General features: G+C 29.9%; 1 protein-coding gene across 11 annotated transcripts; it reads left to right on the top strand.

Annotated features, from left to right (window-relative positions):
- Positions 1-1,029: 1,029 nt before the first annotated feature.
- On the top strand, positions 1,030-16,970 carry LOC143246387 (insulin-induced gene 2 protein-like). 11 transcript variants are annotated; one of them, XR_013025955.1, is made up of 8 exons: positions 1,030-1,160; positions 3,775-3,877; positions 5,034-5,231; positions 5,738-5,862; positions 6,046-6,212; positions 8,254-8,353; positions 11,439-11,539; positions 14,222-16,970. XR_013025955.1 is itself a non-coding variant. In XM_076493003.1 (7 exons), exons 3-7 carry the CDS (start codon positions 5,048-5,050, stop codon positions 11,478-11,480), a joined length of 618 nt encoding a protein of 205 aa, XP_076349118.1. In that variant the 5' UTR covers positions 1,030-1,160; positions 3,775-3,877; positions 5,038-5,047; the 3' UTR covers positions 11,481-16,970. The 11 variants fall into 11 exon arrangements, 6 of the variants coding, with proteins under 6 accessions (XP_076349118.1, XP_076349119.1, XP_076349114.1 ...); XR_013025957.1 differs by lacking the exon at positions 1,030-1,160 and adding an exon at positions 1,181-1,596 and having other exon boundaries at positions 5,038-5,231; XR_013025953.1 differs by lacking the exon at positions 1,030-1,160 and adding an exon at positions 1,181-1,596.
- The last annotated feature ends 1,796 nt before the right edge of the window (positions 16,971-18,766 follow it).

Genomic DNA, 18,766 nt, shown 5'->3' with positions numbered 1-18,766 from the left:
CGTCGACAATTATCGGCGGTATAACAGGCGTAGTTGGTCCTTGCGTCTTGAACAGCATAATGGCAGAGATATCAGCACGCCTTAATTGCTCTGTGACTTGCGTGTTACTCTGTCTGCTCTCTCAACTTTTCTTGACGAATTAATGCTTTATCCATCAAATCAAAGCGCCTTCTGTTAGAAGAAATTGTTTTCCAATAAATAAGTATCATTGATATAGAAACATTATTTAATCTTCATGAAATACGTATTTTTTACATGAAGATAATCAAGCTATTTGGCTGACTAAAAACCAACATAACATCCATTCTGCTATATATTTTTTATATGCATGTGTTTGTGTGTTTAATTCTTCAATGAAGTTAATGAATAAAAAAGACAAAAATGGTCTCCTTCCTAGCCTCCTACCTTTAAAGCCAAACAGTCTTTGCGTAAACAAAATAAATTCAAATACTTCATAAATGGCTAACTTTGTCACTTGGTACTTAACAATATATACCCGACATGGCCAAGTGTGTTAAGACTTTCGACTCGAATCCCTCTCGCACCAAACATGTTCGCCCTTTCAGCCGTGGAGACTATTCGCTGGTAAAAGAGTAGCCCAAGTGTTGGCGGTGGGTGGTGATGACCAGCTGCCTTCCCTCTGGTGTTAGACTGATAAATTAGGGAGGGCTAGCGCAGATAGCCCTCGAGTAGCTTTGCGCGAAATTCAAAACAAACAAACAAACGTAACAATATATAATATTTATACTAATAACTTTAACTCAAACTATATTCAAGAACATAATTTAGAACTTACACTGTGTTTTATATTGCTTATTTACACTAACCGCTTTATATTTTCGATCCTAGTATTGAATAACCATTCATTCTGAATTATTCAAGCCAATTTATTTTCATAATTATTAGAATTACATTTAAAATAAATGAGAAGATTGGGTGAAAAATATTTTGTCTGGTAGCATTGTAATTTGCTAGCTTTTATAATATTCCGCCACCTCGTGGACAAATCGTTTTAAATATCATACGACAAGATATATTAATTGTTGGAGTTGTTTTTCTATTGGTTGTTGGTTTAGACTGGAAGTCAGACGATCTGAAAGTAACTCTTATTGGATACAACCTATCACCAGTTTAAAAAGTCAACAACATGGGATCAATCGGTATTTATCAGTTTGTATGATAAAAATTTGTTATTAATTAACGAGCATAATATGCAAAACTAGGGTGGGAACCGAGTATTTGTTCGTTAAATGATCAAGTAAATTTAAAGTTCGTGAGTTAACGTAGTTCAGATATTGTCAGGAATATAAAACTCATTAAGAGTTGTGTTTTCAGTAATTTTAACAGTTTAACTTGTTAGTTACATTGCACAATTTAAATTATCTGTTTTATTTGTTTAGTGATCTTTACATTTCTAACCTAAGGCCAAACAAAAAGTGAGCCCTTCAACTAATATTTATGTCGTTTGTCTTTAAAAAAATTAAAAGTTATGTAAACTTAATATGTTTTGAAGAGTTTGGGAATTTTGAGTATTAGTGAGCCTCGGGTTGAACTTCAATCTTCGGTGAACTAGCTTGCTATCGTTGGACTAGATAAGTGAGTTGAATAATTGCATCCGAGAATTTTATTGCATAAAAATGTACGTATTTAGAACTTTTTTTTTTTATGAGGTCAATCCTTACTTTTATTGTATTTTCACAAAATTGCATTTTACATTCTTGACTCTTGGTCTTACCAAGTTGTAGAACTTTAAGTCCTACTTAAAAAAAAAAAAGAGACTTGGTTGCTTTTAGTAACTACAAAAGGCGTCATCTATTTGTGAACGAAATTTCCACGAGAAATAAGGAGCGTAATCATTATTAAGCTATAGTGTGGGTTGTTTCACTTTTTACCATCTATTCTGTGACACCATTTTGGAGGACAAAATTATGACTGTATGGCTCGGTCTGTTAACTTACAAGTACCTTAATTATTATTAATCTTGTAAATTTACAAAGAAATTACAATTCCATTGATCGTGGCATTTTGCTTGGTACAAATGAATTTATATATTAATTGATAATTTCACTGTTCAGTTTCTCTATTTGAATATGGCATGGATGTGATTGAAATACTACAGACAACAATTTTATTTTTTAAGAAATAACATTTTTGTCTACAAGTAGAAAAGAGCACTGTTTTAAGATTTTTGACTAGTCTTTATCAAACCCACATCCAAGTCATTTTCTCTGCAAGGAACTTTGTCAGTTTTATATTATCATACCTTAGATTCATACATAATACTTTTCAATTTTGAAACTTGTTTTTCATGTGCTTTCTTTTGAAATGTCAGTGCCCTTTTGAAATAGAAACACTTTTAGAGTAAGGTGAGCTTTTGACAGCATAATAAAGAAATATTATTGCCCATGGATCTACCGAAGTCAGTAGTATAAATAATGAACAACTATTTGTATATTCCACTTCTCCTCTAAATCTCATTTGCTAATTGATCTTTTACATGCCTATGGTATGCATTCATCCAAATGTAGTCTTTAAAAACTGTTAAAATAGTCGATATAGCAGAAAATAATTTTTTTTAAAGATGTACTTAACTTTTTAAAATAAAATCTCTGCTTCCAAAGCTTTTTTTCTTATCACTTTGGTCAGTAAATTGACCTTTATCATGTCTTGCAATACATGTGAGCTTTCACAAAATCTGGGATAAACATTTGTATTTCACTTTAAAGTGTAAAATGAAGATTAGAAGTGTATTTTTTGTTAATCATAAGTACTTTTTTTTCTAGAGTACATTTTATTAAGATTAATCTCATTAAAATGAGATTTATTAATAAAAATGTATTAATTTTCACTAAATTCTGTTGAGATATGATGTTTTTATTGTTATTTATTCTTTAAGTCTTCATTTTAATCATTGCAAACAAGATTTAATGGATGATAATTTATTTTGAAAAAGCGAGGCTTCCTTAAAAGTATATAGCTTGAAACTTTTAAAAAACTAGGGAATACAACCAGACCATTATTTCAAACATTACACATTTGGTACTCAAATGTTCCATGCCACATTTGCAACATTACATAAGAAAAATTATTAAAGCATAGGAACTGTAGTTGAAACCATAAGTTAACAGTTATAATTTTAGACCATGATAATGGATAAATGTTCAATTGAATTTAAGGTATACAAGGATTTGCTTTCAAGTGGTAATTCTATGTAATGTACTTTTAACTGTATTATATTTGTACCAAAGAAATTGCTTATAAAAATGTATAATACTGAGTAATATTAATAGTTTCATTAATTCATATTTAATTTATTAAAATAGTTACCAAAAATATATAAACTTTTTAAAACTCAAGTTGTTATTACAAGTTTCCACTCCTATGTATTTGTGGTTTAAACATTTAAAACAGGAAAAAAATTTTGAAGCTGTTGAGTACAATACAACTTACTGTCTGTTACAATTATTTTTGGAATCAACATATGCGGTATATCAATATCTATAAATCAGTGTAGTTACAGTTCATATCATTTTCTTTGTGATCTTAAATATACTTATCAGTTGTTGTGTCTGAGTTTAGCTTAATCATGAAACTTGTCTGGCACATTGATGATGCATTTATAATCACTAAACAGTTTGTGTAATTTATCTTGGTTTACAGATTGAGAACACATTGTGATAAGGAAGCTCTTGAAAAAGACAAAAATAAATAATGTGAACTAAGCAACATTGTATCATCATTATTACTTATGTTTGCTTATTTTATTTCTCACAGCTGCAAAAGTCGAGACGCTGCCTTTCACTAAATGTGCGACTGATGGTTTTAAAAACTGCCAACAAAGGAAATTGATATCAAACTTGTTTAAACAAATCCTGTAGTAAGTTTGAAGTTTTATTTTTCACTGTTATAATTATATTGACACAGTTAGTTGCTAAATATAAAATAATACTACACTGAAGGAATTAATTTTATTTTGCATTTGTTTATATAAGTTAAATATTTTATTTTATTGTATCAATGATAATCGAGTATTTTTAATAGTTGTTTATCACAGAACTCGTGTCTTTGCACTTCAACATTGGCCCAGGTATTTTTGGTTCATTTATTTTTTTTAATTGTATATTTAACATATTTCTAACTTGAATGAAGAAAGTATATGCATAACCTATTTTTTTATATTTTATTTCTCTTGTTCACTTAAAACATTCATTGTATTTTGCAGTTAAATCCAAATGCTTAGAAACAAATTGAGTTAAACTCATGGAAATCATCTAAACACTTTGACCTGTTTTTATAAAACTTAAGATTGCTGTCTTGGAAGTAAAGTTAAATACACCCAGTCTTTGTGTTTCAAACTAAATTCTAATTGCTTTTGTAGTGAAAGCAAGCTATCCATGAGGAATACTTTCTTACAGATGTTTCCATTTCTTGATTGGGTGCTAGTGCATTATGTACTTATCTCAGATTTAGCTTGACATTTTCTAGCTTAGCTAGGTGCTGATAGGTGGCATAAAACTGAAAAGGTGAACATGTGGTATGCATATGGATACTTATGAACATTTTACTGTTACATTGAAAAGATGTACACACATTGAATTGCATAGATAGATATCAAACAAGAATGCACATCTGTTTAGCAAGTTGTAGTTGTAGACACAAGTATGACATTTTATATGTACTAAACGTATATCATTTATTTCACCTGTCTGTAACATGTAGGTGGAATAGGGTAGCTATCTTTATGTATGTGTTATAGTTTTCATCAGGTATAGTTGCAAGGTTGGTTACTTTCACACAACTGTCAATAGTACTGTAAATTATTAAATTCTTATGTCTTTTATTTCACATTAACCTTGAATTAAGTCTAACATCCACATATAGGTCACTGATTAAAGATCATTTTTATTTCTTAAAAACTATATATTCATAAATTGTTGAAATGGATATTAATTAATACATGTAGAAATTAGAAATATTTTCACCTTAAATTTAGTGTTTCTAATGAAAATGCATATAGTTGCTTTTTTCTGTAGACAGGCACTGAGACATGAAAGCTAAGTTGGCTCAGCTGTGCTTCAGAGGAATTGTGCTGTTTACAACAGGAGTGTTTTTTGCTCTGATTTTGAGCCTGTTGCAAATTCAGCGAAACTTGCCAATGCTGAAACTTCCTATTACGTTTAGTGTTTTGTATTCCCCATGGTGGGTCCCAGCTATTTCTGGAATGGCATCAGGTATTGTAACATGAAAATGAAATGGATTACTTTATAATTTATACAGTTACTCACTTAAGTTATATGAAAATTTTATGAAAAATTTATACTTTGGTAATTTTATACCTTTTTTTTTTTTAATAGTATAAACTAGATAAACTAAATTAAAACTATGTATTTCTGTATATAGTCCATGTAAAAAGTAAGAAAAATGTTAACTTTGCTTTCCTTCTGCAGTAATTCTTATGTATACAGTAAATGTGTGTACAACTCTTAGAGTATCATTTTGAAGGTAATTTTTATGTGTGAAATATTAGTTTACTTTAATGCAGTTATTGTACTTATAAAATTTGCATCAGTTAATTTTAAAATATATTTTAATACTGCAGTAGTAGGGAGTGTATCTAATCAATATTAAAGTTGCAATTTGCTTTAACATAATTATGTGCGAAGTAGTTTTTTCCCAAAATACCGTAACTTTTTTATAATGTTAAAGTAATTTTATACATGTATAACTTGTCTTTCAGCCATTGTGGGCTTGTTGTATCCTTGCCTAGACCAAAAGCTAGGAAAACACCAATTTTATGAACAAGAATGGTCAAATGTGATACGATGTGTTGGTGTTTTTATTGGCATTAACCATGCCATTGCTGTATCCTTTATCACCCTTGTGTATGTTGAAATACATTTGTAAGCTGGGACTGTTTGGTCCAATTATAACATTTACAGTTGGTCTATTCATTCTCATTTACATCTAATTATAAAATCTTGTACAGTTGAGGTGTTTTTATTTTATTTTTGTCAAGTAGTTTTTCTCTTAACTATATCAATACAGAAGATTCATTTCACTAGCAACCTTCAACTATCACTGTCACTTACAGTTCTGTCTATTGGACTGTGGTGGTGGTTTGATCGAACCATGGGTGGGTTAGGACTAGGTGTGAGCATTGCTGTAATTACAGCATTTATAACACAGGTGTTAGTCTGTCAGGGTGTGTGCAAGTAAGTTTTTGTCATAAGAATGTGTTGCATCTAGTTGTATATGAGAGAATAAATCATTTTTTTAAAACTCAGTCTCAGTTTTAAAATGGTTATCAATAGATAAAATGCATTTTGAAACAGGTGATTCTTCTATTGTTGAATGATTGAATAATCTCAACTGTGATATTTTTATCTAGGTTGATAATGTCTGAATGGGTTTGTTCTCTTTGTGATAGTTTTAATCAAGTTGCCCATGTACACTAGATATCATAGGACATTTCTGCTCTGCTTAGCAACAAGGTACAAATGTTCGAGAAAAGTAGCTTGTTTTCCTGCACATGAAGGAATGAAGGTTTAAGTGTTCTCTAATTGTTACAGTCAAGAATGCTGAGGGGCATCTTAAGATTAGCTTTGAAGTACAAACTTGTACCATCATTTGAGTGAAAATAGTTACATCTGTAAGTGTTCAATAATAGCTTTAGTATCCATCTTGAACAAGAATATATAAAAGTTTCAAGTGTAGAAAAAGTGAACAGATAGATGAAATTTAATAATTTTACTCAATAAATACATATTTTTCCTTTTTATTTCATTTTTAACTGATAGTTCATTGACATACTGAACTTGCTACATTTGAAATTAAGAATATCGTATATGAATTTCTTGAGCTAGAAATAACCACACATAATTTAGACACTTACAAAAAAAACATGGGTTACAAAACTGGTTATTTAGGGAGTAATGATTCATTTCAAAAAATTGTCAAGTTATTGGCTTTTGTCCAATTTTATTACGGTATAAAGAATTTTAATTTTCTAATTTTTTCAGTTTTTTATTGGACAGTTCCAGGGGTGGATTAAGTGTTGTATGGGCTTTGGGCATAATTTATTTTGTTGGGGGTTATGATTGTAACTAAGGATTAAGATAAAAAAAAAAAACAATAACTGAAACTCATAACAGGCTTTTTTTAGTCTAGGGATATTGAACCCACTTTAATCTGCCTCTGAATTCTGTGAACCTATCACCTAATGTCTGTTAGAAATTTGTGTTGTGTTTGAACGTCAAACTGATTGGGATATGGCCACTGAAAATTAAATAAGGCATTTAAGTTGCACAAAAAAACTAATTGTATTTTGTGGTTTATCACCAACTTAATTTTTGCACTGTAATAGTTTGTGCTGCACATTGTCTTTTGTTATTACTTTATAAACCAATTTTACCAAGTTTCAGAAGGGGTGGACTTTATCAGATATTTTAAGTCATAAAAACAACAAAAATCATGCATATTGCATTGTAAAGTATATTGGACACAGAACCTTTACCATTTTTTTTCAAAGTTATAATACAATGTCTCTTTCTGCTTTAAATTACATTAGGGTTTTTAAAAACATAGTTCTACTAAATTGAAAGTTTTAACTTTGCATTAATTATTTTCTGCTTCAAGTGAAAGAGATTTTGTTTGTTACAACTTGATTAGATATTTCTTGGATATTAAATTAATACAAAATGGTACCTTAAGGTTAAAACATATGTTTGTTAATAGTGTATTTTTTTAAGATTTTATAAATATGTTTAACTTAGTAGAATCAGTATTATGAAGCAAATACCTTGGACTTAATATTTATAGTTTTGTAATACATTTGTAAAACTGATATAGCAGTACTTGTGAAAGCAGGTATAACTATGTAACACTGCCATAACCCCATAAATTACTGCACTGACTGCTACACTGTTTGCTTTGTTGTAGCTTTAGTTTCAGTGATGGTTAAAACTGTACATATATATAATAATGTAAATATCTTAAGATGGTGGATAGGTTGTGTTGAATAGTAATGAGATACAATAAGATTTTGTTATAGGTATTAGAAATTATATGCTTTGTCAGGTACATCTTTTACTGTGTAGGATATCTTAAATGTAGCTGTGATATGTTATTCTATGATCTTAATCCTGTTGTGTACCTTATGTAAACCATGAAAGATGCCATTCTCTTTAGTTTCTGTCAAATTTTGCTTGTTTTTAGTTCTGCCATGTTTTGAATAAATATTTACCACTGTTACAGCTATACAGAACATGACTTTCTCTACATCAGAGCATGGCTCCCATGTGTACTTTTTTGTGGTGGTATTACAGTAGGAAACATTGGACGACAGTTAGCAGTGGTATGTACACATCTCTTGTGTGTTTCTACATGACTGAAATGTAGTTTAGAAGAGAAATTCTCTGAATATCAGTCTTTCTCAGTGAAAATTTATCTTTTTAACAATTTTCTCTACTGTAACACTAAATATCAAAAGCTAAAAATAACAAAATAAATCAATGATCCCTTTTTTACTAGACTGACTGAAGGTTAAAACAATACATTTATTTATCATAGAAAGCTTCAGGCTCCTAACAACATCTGTTTTTATTGAGTTTTATTGCTCATTAAAGTATCTTAACTTTTGCAGTATTAAGTTTTTCACATCTGATTAGCATCTTCATATAACTCATTCAGCTGCCCAATTAACAATAGATAATTCTTGTCACATCCTTTCAATTTTTTTTAACTTGTAATGAAAATGTTATTCTTTATCTACATATGCAGCATTACATCAAACCTAATAAAGCAATGATCACTTGCATCTATTTGTTTTCTAGTTTCCACCCTTTTGATGATTTCTGTATTTGAAGTTAAATATAAATTCAAAATACGAACACAATATTGTTGAAAAACGTTTCTCCCTCATGATTTGACTAGCATTTCCCAGTCTATATGTCTGAAACTGTAATTATATATAAGTATGACTTCATTAATCATTGAAATCTTAATTGCAGTGTAAAGTTTCTCACTAATTTTCTAAGTAATTGTGTTGGTGAACTGTAACAAATTTCTACTAAAGGCCTTTCCATTTTATATCCACTAATAAAAAGCCAAGTGGAATCAGTCTCTTTACCCTCAATTTCAATAGATTGTAACTCACACTTTACATTTGAAGCCATTTTTACTCTCCCATTATTACTATATCCTTATTAAACAGCATGTATTTCAAAGAAACTTTTGTCATCAAAATCCATTATTCCTACTAATGCTCTAAAGTCATATAATTTATTTCTTATACTTTTAGCATTACAATAGCAACAATTAAGCCTATCCTTACTTCAATATTTGTTTTCTTTACTAAACTCTGTTTTTTTTCTGTCTTTTTTTGCATTTAGTTTTCCCTGGCTCTTACCACTGTCTAGTCCTAATCTTAATTTCCTTCCAGCTGAGTTAATAACATTAACAAATAAGTCATCCCCTACCCTATTTAAATGTAAACCACCAATTCCAAAAATCTCTTCTCCCACAAGCCAATCTGCTCATTTTTACTTACTAACCTAAGCCCAGTATTTAGCTCTAGTGACATTATTAAACACCATCCCTACAGTTATTTCTGAGCAGAATCCCTGAAAAATTAAGTTATGGCATTTTCTTTAAATGCCTCTATCAACTTATTAATTAGCTCTTCTGTTTTACTATTTCCTACATCATTAGCCCCTGCATGCACCACAAAAACATTTCTGCTAGCTCCTCTTTATCTTCTGTTTTGACAGTTATATTCTCCACCTATGGCCCTAGGTAACATAATCTGATTTTTTTTTTCTTTATTTATCCCCACAGACTATCCTTCTCTGACCCTTTTGTTTCCCTCCCTCAGATATTTCCTTTTCTGCAGAAACCAAGGACTGAAATTTGTTGCTTAACAGAATTAGGTCGTTATAACTAAATTCACTATTTTTTATTCTAGTAGTATTCTTTCTAACTTCTTAAAGTCATTGTAAGCTGATGTATTCCTTACATGTAAAAGGTTAAGCTCCTCCTGAAATCCTGCTGACATTTACTACAGTTTACACTTCTATTCATTTGTTGCCTCCACTTTGATTAGGATAGCCTCCAACTGACAAGATTTACATAAAAATTATACATATTTATTATTGACTTCCTTAAAAGTATATACCAGTCCCAAGTTACCAAATAAAACCCTATCATTGTACTCTTTACACCGAACAAACTGTGAATACTTAAATCCTTCACTAACCTTAACCTTTGAATGTATACTTATAGCCTGAAAGTAAATACACTCCACCAAATACCAGTATCCTGTTGTTAACACTGTTAGTATAAAACTAACAAGTAATATATAAGAACCAGTTATGTTATTTTTATAACTACTTTGTTTTTACACTACAGTAATAGTTTATCGTTAGTTATATAGAACTTAGAAAAATAACTTAATCAGTTAATTCTTAAAACATTAAGAGACAATAACTAAATTTTAGATTGTATTTATCCTGCTTTATGATTTCCCATGAAGTTGAAATATACTTAATTCTAAAGTACCATTATATGCACTAAGCCTATCTTAAGGTTGTAAAATTTACACTACTAAACTCTAAGTTAAAACTTTGGTCTTACTTTTATTTACCAAAATTATCTAGTTTTATTGTTATTTGACCTAGATTACTACAAATGACAATATTAAATAAGTTTTGTAAATATAAGCATAACTTTTCAGTATTCTTCCTCCTACAGTCATCATGCCCTTTTGAAATTCTATATGCCTAAAGTAAAGACATTGTGTTGGATCAGCTAGCCTGGAGTCAAAAGCATAAAATTTATTAGAAACTAAAAGTATTGATTTAATTTTAAACCTAAATAGTTTCTGAATTAAGCTATTTTCTGTTATATCACCAATATTTTCAATATAAAACAAACATCTTTAATGAAGATACTAAATTAAAAAATCTGATATTTTTTCCAATTATATTGTCTATACATTTCATTTTATATTTTCAATATCTTAAACAACAGTATTGGATAATTTTAGTGACTAGGGGTGCATGACATTTAATAATGAAATTCTTCTTTATAGAAGTACTTTTTTCTAATGCATTCTGCATTTTATGGGACATTTTAATGATTTCAAGTTAGAATAAATTCTGATGGAATGCATGCATGTTGTTTTGTTTACTTATTAACTTTTAGCTTGTTCAGCAGATTTGGATGAGTACTCGTGTTTCTCTAAGTTCTGGAATTTTTTTCTTTTGGCCAAATATATGAAAGTGTTTTTGAATTCTTTTATTATTATTATTTATTATTATATTTTAATTGAAAAAACATTTAAATTAAATTACTTGTATTAAACTAAATTTTCAAGAGAATTGCTTTTTATACCAATTGTGGTGTATTTTAATAAATGTTTTTTGTTTTGTTTTTCCCTTTAGGATGACTTTATTGACTGTGAGACAAAAAGACATCGAGAATGACAGTTTGTATCAAGTAGTTTTGATTACTTTTATGATATCAAGAAATCAGGTGACTGAAGGTAATTTAAGAGGATGAATACCAGTAACTTATGTTAACAGCTGAACTTTTATGAGTTGGAAGAAGTTAAATTGATGAATTGTTGTGTGTACTATTTGATTAATAAAACTTAAATCTTTTATGAAATATCTTATGTGTAATAAAAAAAAAAAAGTGCCTGATGATGTTGGCTGTGGTTGTAAGAGTTTAATAGGCCTTCTCTCATTAAATGTTTCTTTTTTTTTCTTTTTTTTTTGCAGGCTACAGTTCCCTTTTGAAAGAGACATTTTTCATGTAAAAATTAAAATCTTAAAGATAACACTGGATAATAATCACAGGTGTTATCTATGTGTAATTGTGATACTTTTTTTCCCTTCCTCTGCAGTAAATATTTTTAATAGTGGAGGTGTTGAATCAAATCCTCCTTGTATTATTATAAGCTGAACTTTGTTTGCCATCCTTGAAACAAATGTAACTAGAAAGGCCAACATTAAAAAGTGAGTCCAACTTCTCCCACTTCCCACCTACCTTATTTTATAAGATTCTTAAAGTACAGCAGAATTTGAGAGAGAGAGGTTACTAAAGCCAGGGGAAAGAGGCACAAACCACTATATACTTCAGAGTGACAGCCACATAATGTGTTATCAACTTGAGTCTTCTTTTTGAGAAAGTTATATGTGAATATATACAAGTTTAAGTTTCTCAACTTGTTTTTCATGTATAAATAAGTTCTACTACAACACTCTGACTGTGTTGATCAGATTTTGATGCTAGATACAAGTCTAAATAGTATAATTGTTTAATCAGAAATCATGATTGAAGTAGTAACATTCACTTTTTGATCTTGTGTGCTTTCACCTGCAAAGAAAGCATTATGAAGTTTTTGTAAATGACAATGTAGATTATCATCTTTGTACAGTCAGCTTATGCGTATATAAATTCACAGTGATCAAAACTTTAAAGGTAATTTTGTGATGGATAAATAAGACCTATTTTAGAGTGTGAAACCAAAATGGTAATATCAAACCTTTGTAATGGTTACATGTGCAAACAGTGTCTTAAGTTTAGTGCTCCCTGTTACATCACCACGTTGTTTTTTTAACCCCTGTAAAATCAAGAGAAAGGCACAAATTTCAAATGTGTCCACTTTTATCACAGTTCAAAATCTTTTTTAAATTGCTCTATGTATAAAAGAATGGCAGCTCAAAAATTCTAATTCTGTGAAATAATTGTACCTTTTATCCCTTTAAAACATCCACAAAGGTACAGATCTTGTGTGCATGCTTGAAACTATGAGTTAGGACGAGGTATATTTGTGCTAAGTTCCACCTTGGGTTTAGTCAAAATATAGAGATTGTTGACCAAAACCCCCTTTTTTCTTAATTTCTTGTACTTTTGACCTGTATAATTCTCAGTATTGGCTTGGACAATTTGACAACCACATGATCTAGTGGGACTCGAAGTCTATAGATTTGATACTACTAACTTCTAATATCATACACATACCTTCACAAAATTTAAGTCTTTCAATACACAAGTCTTTCACATACAAAAAATCGTATTTATTTTGAAGTATTTGTAATAAACTAAAATACAATTGTCCATGAATATATCAAGTATTTGTTTTGAAGTCAGTGTGCAAAGTGATTTTCATATTTAGGTTAAAAATTTTCTTCATCTGAAAAATCTCAAGTTTTGTAATTTTTAAACTATCTAAATACATTTTAAATGTTTGTTTTCAGTAAAACTTTAACTTTATGTAATGTTGGTCAACTTGACTAACCCTGTAACCTCCAAAAAAATTGAAATTTAAATTAGTCAGTTTTCTTTCTAAAATGACTTCAAACTGAAATGTGAAACTACATTTATTTATCCAAGGTAGATTTAAACTTGCAGTGGTTTATATTTATCTATTTATACTTAAATTTGATTCTTTTGTTGCCCTTCCATTTTGAATCATGTATAACTACTATTCATGCCATTATAAGTTGTAAACCACTTCGAGGGATCATGGAAGTCACATTATGCTATCAAATTACATAACACATGAGCTGCTCGCATGCGTGTTTTGTGAAACATTTTTATTATGTTATTTATTTTATTTACTCTAACCTTAATTAACCAAAAGAGACTCCAGTCTTTACATTTTAGTTACTTTTATAATATTAAATAAAGTAAACATGAAAAATTATAAAGTAGTTACCTGAATATTCTTTTTCTTGCTACTAATTACCATGGACACTTAACCCTACTATTTTCATACTAATGTTAGTAATGCAGTAAATAATTTTTATTTAATTAAATAATGCATAAAAGAACATGAAGTAAAAACATTTGAAAAGTAGATAATTTCCCTAGCTTTCTTACTGTGCAACAAGAACTGTTACAAATTCATTCAAGCTATTTGTTGTTGTTCCTGTGGGAGTGAAGCTTGTATTAACAGTGAAATTGACCATTCTATGTTCAAAAGCAATATAATATTTATTAGACAAAAATCTTTGTCTTCTGTTAGTTATAGATAACGTAGCATTAAATGTAAGAGAGAACTATTAAATTCTGAGAGGATGTAACAGGTGGGTGTGGAAAAGAGGGGTCTGATTTTCTATTTGATAACTCTAACTAAAAACTGCTATAAAACTTTTGCCTGAGCAATGACAATTTTATGGTGAGTAATTTACATTTGTAATTTCTGTTTTTTTTATAGGGGTAGTGGGTAAAATAAGGAAGAGGAGAAACCTAGAAAAAATGTGTGACACTAGGGAGAATTGAGTATATTTTTGATTATTGCTTTATAAAATTATGAATTTATTAATGGTGCATAATAAAATACTGGGAGTTTTGTTGAAACCTAAAGGATAATCACGTTACAAACCTCTGAATTTATGTCATTGATGTTTATAATGCATGTGATTTTGACAGTTTAAAGTAAGTTTTATTTTATGACCATGACAACAGTTTGCTAATTGTGAAAAGGTATAGCTGATAATGAGGTGAGTATCTTTATATTGTTTTTTTTACAACATTTGTGGTACATATAGTAATGTATCTGATAGGATAGTATTAAAAACATGATCAGTGAAAGGTTTATGCTGATAAAACGAGAGAGAGAAAAGAGGAAACTCATGAAATTATTCTTAAATTTGAGGTGTAGGGTATTGTGTTTGGGGAAAAAAATGTTTGAAAAGACTTGATATCAAAGTTCATTAGGGGTGGTCAGTTTTGGAGGCCAGAGAATGAATTTTATGATACTGATAATATTGTTATTTGAAGAAATGCGCTGTACGTTTTGTTTTGTCCGATAAAAGTATGTATGCAGCATTTATATTATGTAGGTGAGATCATACGAAATACCAAATACTTTATTTGCTGGAGAACCTTAAGTGTATATTACCTGATGTATTATTGGAAACTACGTGATGTAGGTATTGTTACAACTATAAAACCTTGTGTATTTGTGAGGAGGTTTGGAATTCTCTGTGTGATACTTTAAATACATATGATATTTTCAAGTATATACATTGTATTGTAAAATAAAAATTATTTCATTTATATCTTGGTGATGTGGAAATGCTCATTGTTGAGCATCTTAGATTATTTTCTTATTCTAGTATAATTAGTGTATAGTATTTAATTACACTACACTTCGGGTAAAGTTACAGCAGTCTAAGATAAGTCTCACAACCAAGTGAGTTATCATATGATAGGTTAAAAGATGTAAATTTTGTTTCAAAAGTTTCACAAAGTAATGCACACTAATGAAGAGTGAGATTTTATTTATTTAGTTTTGTAGCAAAGTTTGATCATGCTGCCTTCCATATTTTAGGTTTTTAAATCCTTTAACTTGTTTCTTAACTTTGATCCTTACAATTTGCAACAATAGTTGTTTCTCCATAAAAATCTGTAAAAAATATATGATAACCAAGTATTATATGTTGTAAAACTCACTTATAGGATATTGTGAAGAGTGGCTGAAATGTGACATGAATATTTTTAGATAACTTTTTTGTTTTACAAATCTATCGTTAACAGTTACAGGAGGAATTGTAATGATAAGAAAAACGTTTGAAGTAGATTTAGATTAGCTGTTGTGCATAATAGGTTTTTTTGATTATTTAAAACAAATGGAAAATTCATCTAACTTGATCATTAACATCAACATTAATAACCTTCACAAAGATTAAAGTGGTAGATTTTTTAAAATCAAGAGTGAAAGTTTGTGTACCTTAATTGTAACAATCTTAAATTATTTTGTAACTTAACTTTTGTTTTGCATGACAGGTGTGACTTAAATAGATAAAAAACATAAAATTAAATCAAAGTCCAATTTAGCCATTGTTAAAAGAGAGCTTCATGATAAGAAAGGTGAATTTTGTATTCAGTATTGCACACAGTTTTTCTGCAATGGTTAAGTTATACCTGGTTCTGTAAAATCTTTTTTTATGTAGTGTTAACTTATATTTAATTTTTATCACACCATTTGACCATTAATGAAGAGATATTGTATTAAATTTTATAACTGTGTATTAAAAGGATTTAAAAATGTATTTGCGTGTGTGTTGTAACATGAGTATTTTTATTCAAGTGTATCTGTACTGGATTGGTTTCAGTATATTTAATTATGTTTTATGGTGAAATGTTTATTGAATGAGGTGAAACATGGGATGCAAGATTAATTTTTTCTTTTTAAAAAGACTAAAGTGATACAAAATGTTAAATATTTTATCAAGAATGGATACTACAGTATTTTATTGTTTCACTTATCATTGGATTTATACTTCCTCCTGAAGTTTAATATGGCATATTTACCTCATTTTTCCTCTGTAATAATGTTGACTAATTAATAAATTCGTGTACAGTATATTAACTTAGTAATTTATGGTTTACAAATAGGTATCTCACAAAATATTAAGAAACATTGTTTTTAAAAAAATCATAACGTAATGTTATATAACATACTCTATACTTCCTAGATAATGCCTCTTTAAAATTCTCTTATTAAGAAAAAAGTAAAACGTGAATTCTCCGTTAAAACATGGTTTTATAGAGTAATAAATGCAGTTATTTGTTGATATTGTTCGTCTTATAGTTACAGATAATTTTATTAATTATTTTATGAGATACATCTGTTGGAAAAATGGACATTAAAAGAAAATGTTTTAACTGTTACAAGTATATTTCGGTATACCACGTCTTTGGTGGAAGGGATCGTTAGAATTAGTTGTATTGAAATAAATGGTTTTTCTTTTCATCTCGTTTGTTGGAGTACGAATTTTGTTTTCTGTTACTACACTAAAAGGATATGTTGTGTGGATGTGAACAACAACGTATTTAAAGTATATGAAGAGTTTTTGGATGAATAAATATTTACAAAAGTCATGTTTTGTAAAAACTAAAAATACTGTACGTGTACTTACAATCATTTTTTTCAATAAAACGTTTAAATTACAAAAAAACGAATTTCTTTTTTATTTATTTATTTTTTAATTGTGAATTTAAAAGAGAAACATAATTAGTCAAGGCAAAATTAATATATTCGCAGTAATAGTAATAATAAATATTTCATTATACTTGAAATATAGTTCTCATGCTCATTGTGAACTTTTTAAAAGTTAACTTCGATACCGGATATACAGTGTGATTAACAACAAGATGTTGGTATCAAACGAAATTTTCCATAAATGTACTAATTCTGTAGGCAATTTATGATTTTTAAATTAGAGCCTTTCAACCTATTGTATTAAACTATTAGTTAGGTTCAAAAAGGTATTTGAATGCACGCGAACATTTTTTAAAGAAAAATAATTTTATTTAATGTCACCTACAAAATTGCCCTCGCAAACTCGCGCCTGTAAAATTTTCTAATCAAATATTTTTTTGAATGTAATTCTTAGCCCAGTGATAATGATTTGATTACTATGGGTGCAAATATTGTAATTTTTAAAATAAATGGCTAGGTGGTTAGGGTACTCGACTCGTACTCCAAGGGTCGTAGGTTCGGATCCTAGTCACACCAAACATGTTCGTCCTTTCAGCCGTGGGAGTGTTATAATGTAATGGTCAATCCCACTATTCGTTGGTAAAATAGTAGCCCAAGAGTTGGCGATGGGTGATAATGATTAGCTGCCATCCCTCTAGTCTGACACTGCTAAATTAGGGCCGGATATCACAAACAGTCCTTGTGTAGCTTTGCGCGAATTTGAAAATAAACCAAATAATTTATCAACTGTAAATGTATGTTTGAATTAGAGAACACTAGGTAGAGAGTGTATATCCGCTACACAGTGTTGATTATATTCGGCTTTCAAAACTTGCGTGAAAAATCACTCCTCGTATTAACAGTTAGGGATTTTTCTTTTTTGTGACCATAACCTTCTAAAAACTAATCACTTTAAAAGTTGATTCATAATTCAAGTATATAACAAATTTGGTGCAAATGCATTTAGCTGTTTTCGAAAAATCTCGCTAACAAACAGAGAAAAAATAAACTTACGGCTATTTTCGGTGGCGAAGACAATTATTCAATTCAGTAGGTTCCTCGTTAAACAAGAGAACTAGTCGTTTATCTTAAGTACTTCTTAGATTCGGGTTTAACTCGGTTGTTAGTGTGCCGGATTGTATTGTATATTTGGATGTTCCATTGCTTACGTCAATAAGCGCCCACAAGAATAAGAAGTCGCTCTTCACGTGGAGCTGCGGGTGTGTTATAAAAGTGAAGGTCAGATCCTATCATTCGGCCTGACAACACTTAGCTGTAGGCGAGGACCAACTGCTTTCCTTCTTGTCTATCACTTTAAAATCGGGAACTGACGGCCAAGTGACTGTTTTTTTTTTTAATTTTGCTCAAAACTACTCGAGGGCTATCTGCGCTAGCCGTCCCTAGCATTATAAAACTAGGGGAAAGGCAGCTAGTCGTCACCACCCACCGCCAACTCTTGGGCTCCTCTTTTACCAACGAATAGTGGGATTGACCGTCACATTGTAACACCCCCACGGCTGAAAGGGCGAGCATGTTTGGTGCGACCGGGATTCGAACCCCAATCTTCGGATTACGAGTCGAACGCCTTAACTTATTTGGCTATGCCGGGCCAGCCAAGTGTCACTGCACAAATATCGTAAACAAAAAGCTTGTTGGAGTTGTATGAAGAGAATCTATGGAAAGTAGTATTAAGTGTTTATCATGCAATATTTGAATTGTACTTTGAATGTGTACAATTTTGTCCCCTCAGTGTTTGCACAAAGACAGTTCGAA

The sequence above is a fragment of the Tachypleus tridentatus genome, chromosome 3 (genome assembly GCF_004210375.1).
Source record: "Tachypleus tridentatus isolate NWPU-2018 chromosome 3, ASM421037v1, whole genome shotgun sequence".
Lineage (NCBI taxonomy): Eukaryota > Metazoa > Arthropoda > Merostomata > Xiphosura > Limulidae > Tachypleus > Tachypleus tridentatus.
This window is presented reverse-complemented; position numbering and strand designations above follow the sequence as displayed.

Excerpts from the sequence above, each read along its gene's own strand:
- LOC143246387 (XM_076493003.1), top strand. The coding sequence starts at position 5,048 with ATGAAAGCTAAGTTGGCTCAGCTGTGCTTCAGAGGAATTGTGCTGTTT. Across the intron at positions 5,863-6,045 it reads GCATTAACCATGCCATTGCT|AAGATTCATTTCACTAGCAA; the intron begins GTATCCTTTATC and ends ATATCAATACAG. Across the intron at positions 8,354-11,438 it reads TTGGACGACAGTTAGCAGTG|GATGACTTTATTGACTGTGA; the intron begins GTATGTACACAT and ends TTTTCCCTTTAG.